A 17887-nucleotide genomic window follows, 5' to 3' on the forward strand; every position below is an offset into this window, starting at 1 on the left:
TGTAATTAATGAAACAGCACCGGTTTCATTTAAAAATAAAAACATAAATTATATATATAATAAATTGACCTGTCATATCACCAACATGCAGGCAACTTTCAAACATTGATCACTCACAAGTTTCAAAAGTTGTGTGGTTTCACTTAAAGCAGCTGAGCTTGATGAGTTGACGATGCTGTTTCTATGTACATCTATGCAGCATCTTTAAGTGCACCTGTGTACACGAGTTTGAGTGACTGCTGCACTTTTATATCTGCATCTAATTCAATTCACACTGACTGCACTTGGTCAGCAGCACAAGCACTATTTGTTTAGTGTTGTTTTTAATTGTGTTAGGTAACAGTATTCATGAGTGAAATCATCACTTATACATGTAGTTTGGCTTATAATTGGCGCAGAAATGAGACTCATATATGTGACACAATCTGGTCCATGGAGACCAAAGGAGGCATTTTTGAAAATTGAGTTACTTATAAAAGCATTAGACTTATCATATACTGGAAAAACAAAGCATACTTGTTCTAAAGTTATGGAGTTTTGTGATGTCTGTTTTCTTATGTATTCTATTGTATATTTTTGCCTTTATCTGAATTTCAATTTTGTCTCCACATACCAGATCGTGTCACATATTTATATAGAATGGCCTATATGCAGTTGGGCACAGCACTTACGCTAGCTGCGTCTTGCGTAATGTGTGACACACTTATGTGAATTTACGCAAGCGTGAATTGGAACTTTATCGATGCGTGCATTAACAAAAATAATTTTTGCCAATTATATGCCGAACCAACTTCTTAACACAATGAGAGTTGCCTACAATTGTCGTCTGCATCACATACTGTTGTATACCAAAAGGCTGCATTGTGTGAATTTTAATATCATTGTTGTATTTCATAATTATTGGTTTTTTTATATTTCAGCATGCTTCTTTCTTTTATTAATGAACATGAGAATGTAATAATATTATGATAATACCTCAAGAATAATATATATATATATATATATATATATATATATATGAACAAATTAGGACAGATACAACAGTATGTGATGCAGAGAACAAAACTTGATACTGATCGCAGGTCAAAACGTCTAAAGTTAACGTGTTGCAGTGTAATCTTCACTGCTACAGTACAGATGCCACTGCATAATGGTTTGCATGATGATAACGGATTTTATAAGCACATACACAGTAGACTGCTATGAAAGCCTTAAATGGTTTCACACAAAAAAAGCTACCAATATACCACTATATGGGCAATAATAACAATCCATGATAGCTGCCGTGAAAGTCTCGCTGATTTTCACAAAGCAGCTATTGATCCCATTATGCAGGGCAGCACACGTATGTCACGTTGTCGGTTTGTCTATATTTGTTACGCCAGAATAGCTTCTACCAGTCGTCATACATGAGGGTAGTAACGTCCATGTGTCCGTTCTTGGGTCGTAGCACTCGACCGATGCCAAATTAGATGAACCGTCGTCTCCACCAACTACGTATAATGACCCATTGACCGATGCTACCCCTGGAATTGGAAAGTAGAATAATTGCAACAAAGTTCAACTTACAATAAATATATTCCTCCAATGGATCATGGAATTTTAACTATAAACTATAGACTCATATATACACAAATCCGACTTGACACATTCCTACACCTCACTAGTCTAAGAGAAAGATTTTGATTATTGGAGACTCGATTCCAAAACACCCTGTAGGCCGCAGAATGACTTCACATTGTATTATTAGGAACCGATGCATCCCTGGAAGCAAACTAGGACTATGGAATAAACTTGCCCCTGCTATTATTGAAGAAGAGAACCCGGACTTTATTATTATTCATTGTGCAATGAACGACCTGTCCAGATGTTATGTGAATGAGTGCCTTTCTATGTATGATACCCTTTTGTCAACTATTTTTGCATTCAGACCTACTATTCGCATTGCTATCTCTTCATTGACTACCCAAAGGAACGAACGACATTGTGCGTGGATAAAGGAATTTAATGCGAGATTATATGACATGTGTTATGCCAAGAACTTGAATTTCATAGACAATAGGAATATCACTTTGGATCATCATATTGCAACTGACGGATTACATTTATCACGATTAGGAACAGAACTTCTTCAAGAGAACTATTTGTCTTGTCTCAGTAGTGTATTTCACCAGGATTTTTGTGTTGTAACATCTCATTGGAGGAGCAGGTAAAGGATAGAACTGATAAAGAAACTCTAAATATGCAAACTGTGAGTGATAAAAGTAAAAAAAGAAGTCAAAGAACTGTAACTTTAAAAACTGTAGAGAATGTCAAAATTTGTAAGAAAACTGAAAATGATTTTTGTGGTGAGTGTGTAAGAAAAATCTTAAAAAATGATCTTTATGTAACTTGTAATAATTGTACACTTGATTTTCACTTTAGATGTGTTGATGATAATGATGTTAAGCTAAACAATTATTGGTATTGTAAGAATTGTTTTCACAAACTTGCTAATGATGAACTTCCTCTTAATGAGGGTTTTATTGATTTAAAGTGTAAAATTAGGAAGGGTCTGAAAATAGCTCATTTAAATATCCAGGGTTTAATCCACAAAGTAGACTGGCCCCCAGTCTCGGTTCGGTTCCATCTCTGGATAATGTAACAATAAATAATTACATAATGCCCTATGAAAAAAATATGAAAAGTCCTGTAACCCCCCCCCCCCTTATTTTCTTCAATGCCAAAAACCCATTCCTCTTCATCCACAAATCGACGCCACTAATTACACCCACCACAGTCAACCATGCAGCAATATAGAAATATACTCAGTATTATAAGTGAACGCGAAAGTCCATTGAGCGCTGATTCCGAGACTGGTCCAATCTGTTAGAGATCTCCTTCCAAATATTCGTTCAACGAAGCACGTTGTTTCGATGTCACTTACGAAAGCCCGCCCCAGTTTCAATTCAAATATGGTAGCACAAAGCTATGCCGCAGCGGGATGTGACGAAGATCGGATGGGACACTTGTCAACAACTGAGAGGTATTGAGCTCAAGTGGCACGCGCCTGATAGACCCATGGTACGCGCAATAATAAAAGGCAACCACTCGACTCGGACTTAGGCCTATTGTCCATATTGCGTATATTATCGCGTGTGTTTTGCAAATGTTTGCACATTATTTAGCTAGGGAAGCCTTTTCAAATATCCCCACGCTGCCAAGCTGCGTTGATTGGTCGGATACAATATCGTTGTTTTAGTCGCACACAAACGTTAATGTAGTGAAAACATGGATGTGGTATATAGAAAGATTGCGTGGCTCCAAATCCGTAAAAGTGAACTCCCAGCATTTTGTGGGAACTTGAAGGCAAATTGCTTACAGACTGGGAGGGTCCATGTATTGGGTTGATTTTTAATGCTATGTAATCTACATTACCAGTCGTTCTCCATGGACCCGAGGAATGGTCTATCCACAAAGTTGATGAGGTTAACTTCCTCTTGAATGACAATGCTATTGATGGCAGCCATAGCTGGGGGCCATCTATCCATTTTACGCAACGCCAGTATCACAGACGTGCAGTGTTTACCACTCCTGTGACGCTGCGCAAGTGCTACACGCTCCGATGCGCTCACGATAGTGGGCATTTTGGATCGCAATCCAACGAACCAAGCTAGTTTGGCGCGGATGGCCCCCAGCTATGGCTGACTTAATCCTGACCATCACTTAGCCCGTCGGATTCGTCTATAGATGCTTCAACAAGGATGAGGGAAGGTCAGAAATAGGTAACACATAGAATCTGGACTCCCTGTCATCTTTGTTCAATCATGGAGAAAGACTTGGGGTAGTAATGAAAAACTGAAGGGAGTGAGAGAACCTGGTTCAATAATTTAATATGAGTACTGGATATTCATTGTAAACAAAGTACCAAATATTTATAACTCATGTTATGTCAAAATGTCCATGTCAAACACTATAATAAAAAAAAAATGTCTAAATCATATGAAATGTGGGGAGTATCTCATTATTGTAATCAATACTAAATAAGAAGGCCTCATAACACTTCAGATTTAAATCAATCTCTTTATATTGAGTTTTGCGTGATCATATTTCACTAAACTCTAAACCAGGTATTGTTGGTCAGCCAAAAAAAAAAAATTCATTATCTAAATCAATATATTATTGAAAAATAACACTTTGATATTTTGCAAAGGTTCATTCTACAAATCATATACTTTGAAAACGTGCTTGATTTATTGTTGTTAAGGAGTTATGAACATTGTACAAAAGTGTTATTGTTTCAGCCCTCTTTACAACAAGAACCACAGGACCTACAAAAGTAATGTGATATTTGAATTCTTCTACACACTCGCTATGAAATGATCAATGCAATTTTTGTCAAAGCTCACTAACATTTGCAAGATGCTGTGAACTACCAAATTGTAACGGTTTAAAATAGTTGCTAACCTTAAAGTTGGGTGGACCGATTCTTATTTTGAAATTTTGAATTAAATTGCTCCAGTGATTGAATCCTACAGGCAAAAATGTGTATCACAAAATGGCTCATAGAACATTGGTAACCACTGAACTGCTACATTTTTGTTCAAACCGCAAAAACAAAACATATTTCAGGTCTAAACTTTCACTGGGGCTATGAAAAGAATATGAGCTTTCACCTCATACCAAAATCTGTATTTTGATGGGATACAGGGGGAGAAACGAGGTTGCCAATCGGGTCATGCACCTTTAAAAAGTGTCAGTTTCATTATTCTTAACAAAATTTGAACAACAGTCAACAGATAATGCAAAAGGGGTCTAGTAATTTAAGTCTCATAGTTGCCACTTGTTTAGTACTGAGGCTAATGGCATTGGATAACATACACTACAAGATTCCCATTGGGGCCACCTGCATAGGTACTTGGCCGATACACTGCTGACAGTACCAGTGTAGTACCAGTGTAGTTACAACTGCTGGTGGGCCCTGTGTAGTGGCAGCAATGGTACTCTGTAGGTACTCTCTGTGTACCAGTCGTGTACCTTGGCGATGGTGTATCTGTGCAGGTGGCCACAATAGGAATCCTGTTGTGCCTATCATGAACATACCTGCATTTCTGCGACACAGTGTCATATCTGCTACCTGTGACCACTGGTCTAGTTCTGGGTTATATACTTCTACACTCTTCCTGACCATGGGCCCATCATGGCCTCCAACAGCATACAATAGATTATCTACAACACCAACACCTGAGATGTAGAGGGAACAAATCAACAAAATCATTGGCTATTTTGGTTTTAGCAGCAGACTACAGAAATTTACTTAAAAAGCATTGTTTTTTTGCCTTTGTTTTTTGCCTTAGATATACATTTACAATTGTTTGCTTTTTTTGCCTTTGTTTACCCTTTTAGCACATACAAAGTGTAAACACAGACGTGAGGTTCCGATTGGTCAATTCAATCATCTCACATTCATAACAGACCAGCAATCTGATTGGACAATGATCAAAGCTTTGTTCTTTGATCAGAACAAGAGAGGGCCATTCTCCTCTGGAAGCCAGTGTAGTATCTTATATAATTTTAGGTAATACCATTGTAGTGTACACCAAAATGATGGTAGCATCATTTTTATACGACACATGCTACGCAAAGGCTAAACAATGTTCCTATTCAGAGTAAAATAATTTGTACTCAGTAGTACCAGTGCAAAATTGTGTAGCAAAAACATCAAGATAGGAACAATATCATTTTACAAAGAAGTACTACTATTATATAAATATTACATGCCTATGAGTGTGATAGTACAAAATATCATGAGGTCAAATTTTGACTTTTCTATATCAATGGCGTGAGCAGTGAAATAGATCAGTCAAAATGTGACCAAATGATATATTTTTACTATTACACAAATATAGGCATGTAATATGTGTCTATCCAGTATCAAAAGGATGCATTTTGTCGGTTGCTACATGTGTCTCATTTCACATAATATCTGGGAGTAAATACTAGACTCATTTCAAGTGGGGGTCACTTTATATCATCCCAAGTCACATGGCTTATTATTAACACAGAGAACATTACATAACCATGTCACTTGGGGATGATTTGAAGTGACCTCTACTTGAGATGAGTCTGGTATTTACTCACAGCTATCATGTCAAATGAGGCACATGTAGCAGCTGACAGGTGCATCGTTTTTGATATGGATGTACACATATTTGTTTTATATCATGATATCACATGGTTTCTTTTCAAGCCATGTGATAGTAAAAACTATCACACAGCTAAAGTCACTGTAATCATGATATAAATATTGAATATCACATTATTTGAAATGTGGAGCTTTTTACATACATAATATACTGTATGTAACAAGCCTAGTTAAAACAATACAAGGTTTACTGACCTGCTCCGCATGCCTAGTACTCATTTCAGTGACCGCATCCATTCATTCTTAGCAGGGTCATATCTCTCTACAGAGCTGAGACAATGTCTAGATGCACCATCATAGCCACCCACAGCATACAGGTATTCACCTAATACAGCCACCCCTACACTGCTGCGTCTTGTTTGCATATTGGATACAGGGTGCCACTCGTTGGCTTTAGGATCATATGCTTCTACTGTACAGAGACCTGGTTAAAGAATAGGATGAATTTAGTACACTCTCTTTACAACATCTTTGGTTGAATTAAAATAAACTTGTACATATTTTTTATAAATGCCTACTTCATCAAAAAAATAATCCCATGCAAAAAAAAAAGGTTTATAAATATGATTTTACACATCTATGGGAACTTGACACTGCATTATGCAAACACCTGGTATGAACCTAGCAATGCTTAATTCTTAATTTCCTAAAGAAATTGAGTTGTTTGGGAACAGTCCTGTCCATAGCAAAGGGAGTGAACATGTGCATTCCAAATCATCCAAAGAAAAGATTGTGCCATCGGGCATTCAAATACTGTCAGAATGCTTAAAAGTCCAGCGTGTAACTCAATTCAATGGCTAGCGTGTTACTCCAACACATGTACAAGGGTGGTGTCGGCATGCTTGTGGTACAACCCCGTAGAAGCACTAACGTCACTACCGAGCTTGAGGTGAACCAACATTTATATGAACAAGACAGGTACAAAACAGAAAGTCAGTTTCATTCTACGTAGGTGAAGTGTCATTGTCATTGGAGCCCCTCATTCCCCTCCCTTTGCCCTCAATAAATCCCTCTCATTAACCAACCTACCTGTAGTCCCATCAAAACCACCCACAGCATATATCATGCCTCCTAGTACTGCTACCCCTAGTGTGCTGCGTCTAGCATCCATGGATGCCACCGATGACCACATGTCTCTGATTGGATCATAGACATCTACAGTACGCACTCGCAGTGAACCGTTGAACCCGCCAACAGCATACACCAGACCGTTCAAGACACAAACACCTGAAGTAAAGAAATCAACACATGGTTATTGCTACATAATATTTGACACTTTACGACCCTGCACTTCCCTGAACTATGCATAAACAGCAACCTTTACTTTTCTGTATCTTGCAAAATTTGAGACATTTTTGGCAGGAAATATATACTGAATTACATCATGAAGTAATAACTTTGTCACACATTATGTATCTCACTCATTAATGTGTGTCACACATTGTGTGCATCTTATAGAGGTATATAATGTGGTTCACTTTAAATTCAGTAGACATAGGTGCTGATTTCGCTCGTTCCAGTGTCAAATCGCAATTTAATCACGCAGAACGTACACGAATATGTACATTCATACAAGGGCGGTGTCGGCATGCTTACAGCACAACAGCAAAGAGCACTGACGTCACTACTAAACTTGACGTGAACCAAAATTTACATGGACAAGACAAATTTGTGTAATGGTTGAAATATAATCACAAAGTGAAAGATGTATTGTTCCATTCCACTTGCCGTTCCAGGTCATGGAATGGAACAATCCACCTTTCACCTTGCGATTATCATTTCGACCATCACACACATAAACATTTAATACCTGCTCTACATCTCCTTGAAGGCATCTCAGCTACTTGCACCCATCTCTCTTCTTTGAAGTCATACACCTCTACACTACGGATAGCCTTAGGGGCTTGTCCTCCAACAACCAACATCAACTAGGAGGAAAATAATATAGTAACATCATCAGTAACCTATTATACAATCCCCATTGTACATGAAAGCCAAATGAGCTTGTGCTCCAAGAGTGCTGTTGGCTGATTAGATCTCAAACACACACTGCACAGATATTAGGTTATTCCAGTTGAAATCTATACGCTCCCTTGAATAGATTCATCAGGTTTGTTCAGTAAATAAACATTTTGGATTTTTTGCTTTTAAAAACCAAGTGAAACTAAGTGTAGGACGAAATATTGTAGTGAGTAAAAATTTCACTTGGTTTTGAAAAGCAACAAATCCAAAATGTCTATACACTCCCTATGAAAGAGATGACTTCCACACAAGGAGTGTGAATTTCAAATGTGGTTACCTGAATTACCTGCATGGGTGACTTTATTTGAAATCAACATCCCCTTCCGTTTGTGGGAGACTAAGTCATATCTTACATAGAGGGTATATGGATTTCAACTGGAATAGCCCATTTGTCAAAAATCTTATACATGCATTTGTGACACGACCAAGGGAAATGAGTCGGATGTCGCTAATATTGATTTTGAGATATTGGCAAATAAAGTGTTAAAATTCTTTTGTTTTATATTGTTTTCAGCGATTGATAAATTGACGTAACTTCACAAAGAAAAGTCATATCAATATGGGATGTTCAGTTTCTTAAAGCTCTAAATGTCCTCTTTAGAAACATAATTTTCGACCAGAGTCGACATGTGACTCATTCCCTTTGATCATGTTACATTTGTTGTGATATTTTGTCAATTTTCCAAGGGAAAATGACGCTTCATAACCCTAATTCCACAAAAGTGGTTAAGGTGGAGAAGCCTACCCCGCCACTCTGAAGGAAGGCGGGCACACAAGCTGTTGACTTTTGTCGAATTGATGAAAGTTGGGATTAGAATCAAGGTCAGAAATGCCATATTTGGCCACAAGTTGTTTACCTTTGGTAGGCCTATGGGTGTTCTTTGTCTAGTCCTCGGATTCTTGATGAGTATTCTCTGTTCCTTTGGCAATAAATGGTACTTCATAGCTTCAATTAAATAGTCTTTACAAGCACTGCTTGTTTTGATAAGTGGCTCGTCTTCTACCCTCTGTACCAGGTAATCCCGGGATAGCAGGGGTAGTCGGACGTGTTCTACCAAGCCTGGAGTGTAGTCCCGTCTTTGTACAGTGTCGCTGTTCACCCATGACACAACTGCTTCAAAAACCTGTAGAAAATTCAAACAGTCAAAAACAATTTGTAAACACATTTTGCACTCTTTTACGGAATGCAAAATAGTTAGTTGTTAATCTTGGGTTGCTCAAAACATTTCATTTGTGGGTGAAAATGACACTTTTTGGCGATTTTTGTGCCCAGCAGGTAGGCCTATGCCTAAAGAAAGCCACCTGTCATGGCCTAGCCTGAAGCATTCTCTCCTCTATCCTCACAAGAGATATCAGTGGAAATAGAAGTACTAGATGCTATTGTCTTGTAGTACTTGTATGTAAACATTCTGCATATTTTGTTAGCACATGTGACTCTATACTGAGACCAATAAAATATGCACCTATACACAAATCAATTCTCTGATTCTTGCCAAAATTGCATCCTTAGAACCTGACCTGTGTTCAACTGTATGAAAAAGAAACATAATGCTTTCGCAAACAACTGCTTCCTTTTAACATTGCTGTAGACATCAAATGTTGTGGTGGTAGGGGTTGAAAGTCTCAGGGCTCTTAGTACAAATGGCTAAATGGGGATATGTGCTGTTGAAGTGGGTCTCATTTTCAAATTCAGCAATCTGGTATAAGGATGGCCCCTTTTATGAAAACTGGATGGGTAATTTTTCCCAAAATTCTCTCAAATTTCTTGAGCCAAAATTTTCTAAAACATACAATTTGAATCAAAAACAATTTTCAAATTTGTGTTAAATTACACCCAAATCTGGGCCTCAGATATATAAATAGGTCACATTTGTGGCGAAAATTGGTATACATATGGGTCCCACTATCAGACTGTTGGAGCCATGTTGCTACCCAAACCAATACCCTTCTCCCGGGTGAAACTTGACATACCTCTTCTTCTGAAGGGACTGTGAGATGATCACTACCAATAAGATCTGCAACTTCGTCAGCTGGTAAAGCTCGGAACTCATCACTATGAACAACGGAACTGTATCAACAACATAAATCAAAATGATTACAAATGTTATGATGTGAATTTTCACACACCAGACAGGTATGTGATAGCTACTAAGGTCAATATGACTGTGGAAATCATTTGAACTCATTAAAAGAATTGGTTCCTTCAAAAAGGAGCAATGAGTTCAAATTGATTACAAAATGTAAGATCATGAAAACAAACTCAACATAAGTAAATATTACAAATACTGTGCATTTTAATGATGTGGCTGGAATCTTGCAAGATCAATATTTTGATCTGATTTGCAGGCCACAAAATTCAAAGACCCCATCAAGGTCATGGCTCTGAAGTTTGTTTGGCTTACTGTATTCATTCCATTAACTGCCCAGGGCGATTAACAAAGTCATTTTGGGTGGGCGCTTATTTTTATATTGTTTACATAATTGCACAGCTAAAAAATGGCCCAAAATATGGATTTCATGTGTAGCTATGGTTCCATGTTTGATACATGTGTAGTTGGATCCTGTACATGATGGAGGATCATGTGTATTAATGTTGCTGGGTGGGCGCTTATAGGGACATGGGCGGTTCTGGAATGAATACAGTATATTAGGCGAAAATTATTCGGTTTTTGTCCCAACGACGTACGCTCGTGTAAATTCACATAAGCATGCACCAGTCACGCATTACATAACTCGCAACTAGCGTAAGTGATGCGCCCAACTGCGTGCATGCCATTCTATATATCAATACATGATGTTATGAGTCTCATTTTTTCCACCTATTATAAGCCGAACAAATTTTAGTACCCTCACAGACTTGGCTTTGGTGCCCCTCAATTTCAAAGCATTCTTCGGTACATAGTGGCTTTTGTGATCTTTGCCCACTGGCCTTGAAAATGATTGCCCTTGAAAAATGAATTTCAAGGCCTGCTGATCTGACAATTTAAATAGCTGAATAACAACGTACACTAAAACTTGTAGTTTTCAGCTGTTGTAACTGCTACTGCACCCTTTATCACAGATTATTACACATAAATACATAAGTATTGATTGGAAAGGGGAATCACCATGACCATGTGCCCGGTGATTCTGGTAAAAAGTGTACCTCTGGCATTTATTGGCAAAAGACTGAAACTGAATGACAATTTGTGTCTTTAAGCTTGAGCGTAACAGAGATCTACTCGCATTGCACTAAACATGCGTTATTGACACAGCACAAAAAAGTTTGCCAGGCACGTAGTGAAATAATCCAGACATACACTATTTGTCCTCCATGAGTGACACACAAACATGGCCAAGTCGGTGTCTGTGGTTCTATCTTACTGACCTGTTCACAACTCTATAGCAATTTTGGCAACAATGATGACCACCACATCCTGGTACCTACCTAAAATGTTGCATGGTGTAGTTCTGGGCGTAATGATACAATTCATTACACGAGTGCATATCTGCAAATGCCCTGATCCCAAGGCAATTTGTGGGGTGGAGTTGTCTTTGTAAGAAATCGCAGCAAGCATTGCGTACATCATTCAGTTGTAGTAAGCTAGCTGCCGGTAAGAGTGTCTGCAATCAAAAAAGAAACAAAAGTGTTACAGATATGTAGGGCTGGGAGAATCCGCATTTTGCAACCATGATACATCCGCACGAGATATTCATCAAATCCTGCTCTGAACAAATTTAGTGAAATGTATTTTTCTGATATAGGATGGCACTTTATAATGTTCTAATCCATTTAAAATCCGTACCCTCATTGAGGAAAACTTCAAATTCCAACCACATTCCACATCTAACCATTTTCATCCATTATAAAGTGTAAAGACCAAACTGTCTCAAATTCAACTGGATTTTATCAATTTCAACAATGCTCAACTGGAATGCAACATAAAACTGGATTGAAAACATACAGTGCAACTGGAATTGAGATGGCAGGATAAGCTTCCACAGGGGGTATGTGTATTTTGAATGGAATAGCCCCATGAACCTTTGCTGGAGAATACATAGCACAGAGATAACATACAAAACAACAAGAGACAAGGTAGGTAGAATGTGTTCTTATCAAAATGCTATCCTTCCTGTACTTTTATAAAATTACATGTCCATTATGATCCATGGATGTCTGCCCCCTGCCCACAATAACTGTTAATTAGAGAATAAACGACAGAAATTTTAGTGTATGCCGGCGCAATCCACTACGATAAAAAATATTGGACCTGCCTGTCATCTAGCATAGGTAGAAGATAGTAAAAACAAAAATTCCTATCGTTTATTCTCATTCTTAGTCAGTTAAATATTATTTTAATAACTGTAAACTATTTTTTCAAGCAAAAATTAAGTTACCGTCATAAAAACTCCCCTTTTTCTAAAATGAACGAAACTTGTTTACGTCTTTTGTTGCGCGTACTGCTAGTTCGTGTGAGTATTCCGCACTGCGTCTACGCAAACAACGCGATACATACACGCACCTCTACGAGCGTGTTACGCGTTATCAACACTCATGATGATGTGGGGTCGTCTCCATCCTGATAAACGACACCCAACATCATGCGATTGTCCAATCAGATTATGTGTCTACGAAATAGACCACTCCCACTGACTAAGAATAATACATAACTTACATGTAGTTCTAACACAGGAATAAAATGTCAATACTTCATTCCTACATTCCATCAACTCAGAAGTACAAAGTAAATAGACCTCGGAAACTGGAGGTATGTTATTTCAATTCAATGCGTATGTAAATGCTTCTTTGGCGTGCCAACTGCTGCGCGATTTGTACTTGCCGAGCACACCACGCTTATGCGTCATGTTTTTCAACACGCTGTGCATGTGACGCAAAGCATCGAACCCCGATGCCACAGATTTGGTATGTACTTCTTGGTTGAAGCAGTATACATGGTCTGTAGTTTGTCCTCTCCTCCCTATCTCTCCGATAACTACCCCCATCCCAATTACATGAACTTACCTGGACATTTTCCTCTGTGACTTGAATTTCTGAAGTATAGACAAAATCAATGAGTAGAGCTAGGGCATTGCCATCTACTTCTTGTAGTAATATTTTATGCGCTCTGCTCTCTGACAACTCTCCAGTAAACATGGCGTTGAAGTAGGAGCTGCAGGCGGCAAGGACGACGCGATGTGCAGGTATCTCTACGCCTTCCGCTTCCAGATGTACATCACATAGAACATTTTGCCTTGTGAAGAAATAGAAGTAAAGGAAAGATTGCCTCTTAAATTACAAATGCTGCTTAATTCATGCGGCACTTAACATTTATGGAGACTCCTCCGAGGAATAGGCTATAGGAGGGGTTAAATGGGTATCACCCCTTAAATCTTTACATTTTTTGATGTTTTTATGCTAAAATAGAATTTCCAGAAGATATACATCCCTGCATGTGTCTACAAGTGGCTTTGACTCATCTCTTTGGAGAATGCTTGCAGTCGCATTACGTAGTTCTTCACATTGCAGAAGCAGCACTACTTAGGAAGGAAGTAAGTTTGCTAAATGAATCAAAAGATTGACGGATGGGTGAGCTTATGCTTATGAACTTACCCCCCTCTTATCCCCAACCGCACAGTGACCTATCACTGTACTGGTGTACAAGGAGCTGCTGGGTTACACTCTTGTACAAAGGTCCCTGTTTCTTACACTTTAAATTCATGAGAATACTGTTTAAGAGTAGCTTTCATTAAATGCTATTCGCTGTCGTAGTGCACGTTAGAATATGACCGTTGCCAGGTCAACTGGATCACGCTTTCCTTGTTACGAACCACTGATCGAAATGATCACAACACAAAGCCTATGGCATATCAAAATTTGGAACAGGTGCTTGAGCCCAGGCTTGGAGCAGTAACCAATGGTTACTAACGTGCACTACGACAGCGAATAGACACAATGATATATTAACTATATAAATCTATTGTGATTTTTAACTGTTTTGAACAGTGAACAGATTCTTTTATTTACAGTTTTACACAGCTACATATTACAGCCAATGGGTCAAACAAAATTTACAAGCATTCAAATTGGCAGTTCTGAATTTAACTGTGAAAAGTGCTGCAAAAAAAAAAAAATACTATGGAAAATTTCCCAGTATACAGTATCTTGGATTTACCAAGAAGTATTACAATGATACAACCCCCATAAACTTACTTTCTAAAGACATTGAGTACTTCAAAAGCCCTCTGTGTGTGTAGGTTGTTTTTTATACGGAGGAGGATCAGGCGCTGTGATCTCCATGGCCTCATCCATCTTCAACACTGCCACAGGTGTTGCCATGGTCACACTACTAGCTAAGAAATCTTCGGAGTTGGAAGGGGATATCATCAAAACTGTATTAGCTGCTCACAAAGTATAAGTCTAAAAAGATGTACTTGTAGCTGCCATTGATATTGGTCTGGGAACCTGGAAAGATAAAATTAATTATTATAGCAAGTAAAAATGTGACCTGATTTAGTCCCCTCACTGGCTAATGTTGGCAAATACAAAACCAAGATATAGCCAGAAATAGGTTAGGGTAATAGTTAGTCAAGGTTAGACTATGAACTTGTACAAATATTGTAACTTTGCAACCAAATCAGATAAACAGGGGTAGCACTAGAACTAAACACTCCAGTGTCCGTGGGACCCCTGAACTTGCAGAAAATTAAAAAGTAGGGGGTCCAGAGTAGAGTTTGGTGAGTTTGAGTTGCACAAATGCAGCTAGATTGAAAAACTGGGGGTCAGCAGGGACCCCTGAACTTGCAGAAAATTCAAAAACAGGGGGTCCGAACTCTATTTTAGTGGGTCCGGGACCCCAGATGTACTGTTCTGAGTTCCTTGAGAAGTCTAGCATGCCCAGGCCTATAGCTAGGATTTATTTTTTAAAAGTGCGGCAGCCTCAAAAGTGGACCTTAGTGATTTTCCTTTCAAAAAAGGGCTCATTTCAACATTTCTACCAAAACAAGCTTGACAGAATCTCGGCGATATTTCTTTGGAAAGGGTGGGTTATGAATATTCCTGACGCAATGTGACCAGAGTAAATTGTTTTGTGCCCGTCGGTTGTTCATACTATTACTAAAGCTAGAACTTTTCAAACAACTTCCACCTGGAAGACGACGAACTAAAAGTATGCATTGCAATATCCATACATTGTTTAAATGTGTAGGAATAGAGTTGCAAGGGCCTGATAATATGTCATGTTTATTATAATTATCATTATTTAATAATAGCACTGCCATGACTGCACATAGCCCGAAACATCATGGCCCTATAGTCTGTCCACATAGAAGTACAAAGTAAATAGACCTCGGAAACTGGAGGTATGAGAATAATTATTTCAGTGCAATGCTTCTTTGGCGCGCCCAATTGCTGCGCGATTTGTGCACCACGGCCACGCTCGATACGCGTCGCGCCCGTGTGCCACACAAAGCATCAACCTCCGATGCCAAAGATTTGGTTTGTACTTCTAAGTGGACAGACTATTGCCTAGTTGTTCCTTCCTCACCATAGGGCCATAAAACTGAAAGTGCATAAACTATAGCTAAAATAATAGTTTCTTGATCATGAGAGCTCAGTAGGCACGCAATGACAATAAGCCAGTTCGCAATTCCAGAATCATGATGCATTGTGGGTAATATTTTTGGAGATAAACACAAGGAGGCTGCAGTGCATTTCCAATGGCGGATAACTTTGCACTTCCTTCAAAAACATATTTTTGTAAAACATTTTTTATTCATTCCTACATATGTTAATATTTCCTGTGAAATACAAATATAAATTTAAATTTCCTGTGAAGACCAAACTGTCAGCGAAATTCCAGTACAAAACATTTTTGTGGAAACGTCAAAGTTCACCCCGGCATTGAAAATGTTCAGTAGCCTCGTTTATCACTTTTTTATTTGGCGACTTTGTTATCTGCACATGCGCAGTTGTAATTGCGAAAGGGCTTATTGCGTACATGGATCGAATCAATGGGTTCCTGAGGGCCGATCTGAGGGCTGATGACACACATTCGATGGGTGTACGGTGTACTTATTGCGTCGGCGTACAAGTTGAACGTCAACGCCTAGTACAAGGAACTTATACGATGTCCTCATTCACAAACTGATACTATCTGTCCATCGTATAAGACTGTCTCCGTACGGCAATGTGGTGAAGGAATATTACACAGTCAAGAATAGGCTCCATCATCATTTGATTCTGATCCCTCCCAGTCTCCCGAAACATCAAAACATCAAAAGCATTGCACTTATACTTACTTAAGACTGTCCTTTTTCACATAACGCAAACAAAGTAGGGCCAACTTGCCTAGAAATGGTCAAATTTTGGCAAGAAATATCTCTGTGTAATCCTATGTAAGTCCCATATCACATCGTTATCGGCGATCGAGGTTTTTTTTCTTCTGAAGTTTGGTTGGTACCCACCAGCGTCATGCATGTGACGTGACACAGCTAAAATAATCGACCGGGAATCGGGGATCGTTTAAACGTCACCAAATTTCAAAACACAGAAAGCAGTAAACTTAATGGCGAGCGGTCCGAATTTTGAGCCATACAAGTTTACGTGGTGAACTATAGTAAGAATTCCAATTGAATGAACGCAGCTTTTAACAGCTGCACTCGATCCAACCGCGATCGTATCTTGCGTATTTCAAACTACAACGCGAACGCACAACCTTGGATACAATGCTATCCAATCACGAGTGCGTTGGCATGGTTGAGTTCACTTCCACGTTACTCACGCACAGTCGCACACGCTGGCGTACATCGCGCAGTGTACGCAAAAATTCGTCATGCTATTGAAAGCTGCGTTCATTCAATTGGAATTCCCACTATAGTCAACGCCTACCACACACGCTTTGGGTAGCGCTGCATTTCCTGTGCGTGCACAATCAATCGCGATATCATGTCATTCTACTAAACTTGTGACATTACGCAGTACATGAATACTCTCATATATGCTCATCATGATCGAGAATTTTTTTATTTTAGCATCTATAGACTGCACAGACACAGTGACAGTCGAGTTTAGTAAGCTTAAAATTGGGTGGTCATGACACGGCTTCAAGCCTTCACACTCACGGCTCAATAATTACTCTGCGTTGACTTACTCATAATGTAACTTACCCTTCTGATTATTTGTAATTTTCAGTCATTTCTAATGGACTAAAGCTCCAGAAAGCAGACACACAGCAATGATAATTTGGCAATTTTGCTGTCACTGTTGCTGTTTTTCAGTAGGAACAAATCTCTTACACTATCAGCGCAGCGACAATTCAACTCACGTTATTGGCCACACAATTCGAAACAACTACGTCTGTTGTAGAGTTTTAATAGCAATCACTTTGTTTCTAGAAGGAAGCGGATAATTTTTATTAATTTGTATTTTCCTTCATTTATTTTTTTATTTTATTTGCTTACTATGTTATGCATTTATGTACTTCAAAGTAAATGTAAACATATTCACAATATGTATTTAGCTACTTTATTTTATTGCGATGTGCAGTAAAATATTAACGAACTTGCAGTAAAAACACATGCATCAGGGTGAGTCAAATTGAAATTCCTGGACTGAAAAAATGTTGAAGTGTTCTGAACGGGGTTCAGCCCAGGGGTTCAGAAATATTTTGGTAGGCCCACACTGGTAGAGGTGTCGAAAAATGG

The 17887-nt window shown here is 38.6% G+C and overlaps 1 protein-coding gene across 1 annotated transcript; it reads right to left on the bottom strand.

Annotated features, from left to right (window-relative positions):
• Nucleotides 1-1026: 1026 nt before the first annotated feature.
• LOC140171248 (kelch-like protein 2) lies at nt 1027-17491 on the bottom strand. Its single transcript, XM_072194476.1, is given in 14 exon segments — nt 1027-1526; nt 5083-5223; nt 5378; nt 6380-6417; nt 6420-6608; nt 7214-7411; nt 7995-8112; nt 9064-9330; nt 10178-10274; nt 11634-11809; nt 13209-13437; nt 14397-14449; nt 14451-14648; nt 17351-17491. Coding segments are annotated over 13 exon segments (1803 nt in total). The 5' UTR covers nt 14571-14648; nt 17351-17491; the 3' UTR covers nt 1027-1350.
• Nucleotides 17492-17887: the final 396 nt, after the last annotated feature.

The sequence above is a fragment of the Amphiura filiformis genome, chromosome 15 (genome assembly GCF_039555335.1).
Source record: "Amphiura filiformis chromosome 15, Afil_fr2py, whole genome shotgun sequence".
NCBI lineage: Eukaryota > Metazoa > Echinodermata > Ophiuroidea > Amphilepidida > Amphiuridae > Amphiura > Amphiura filiformis.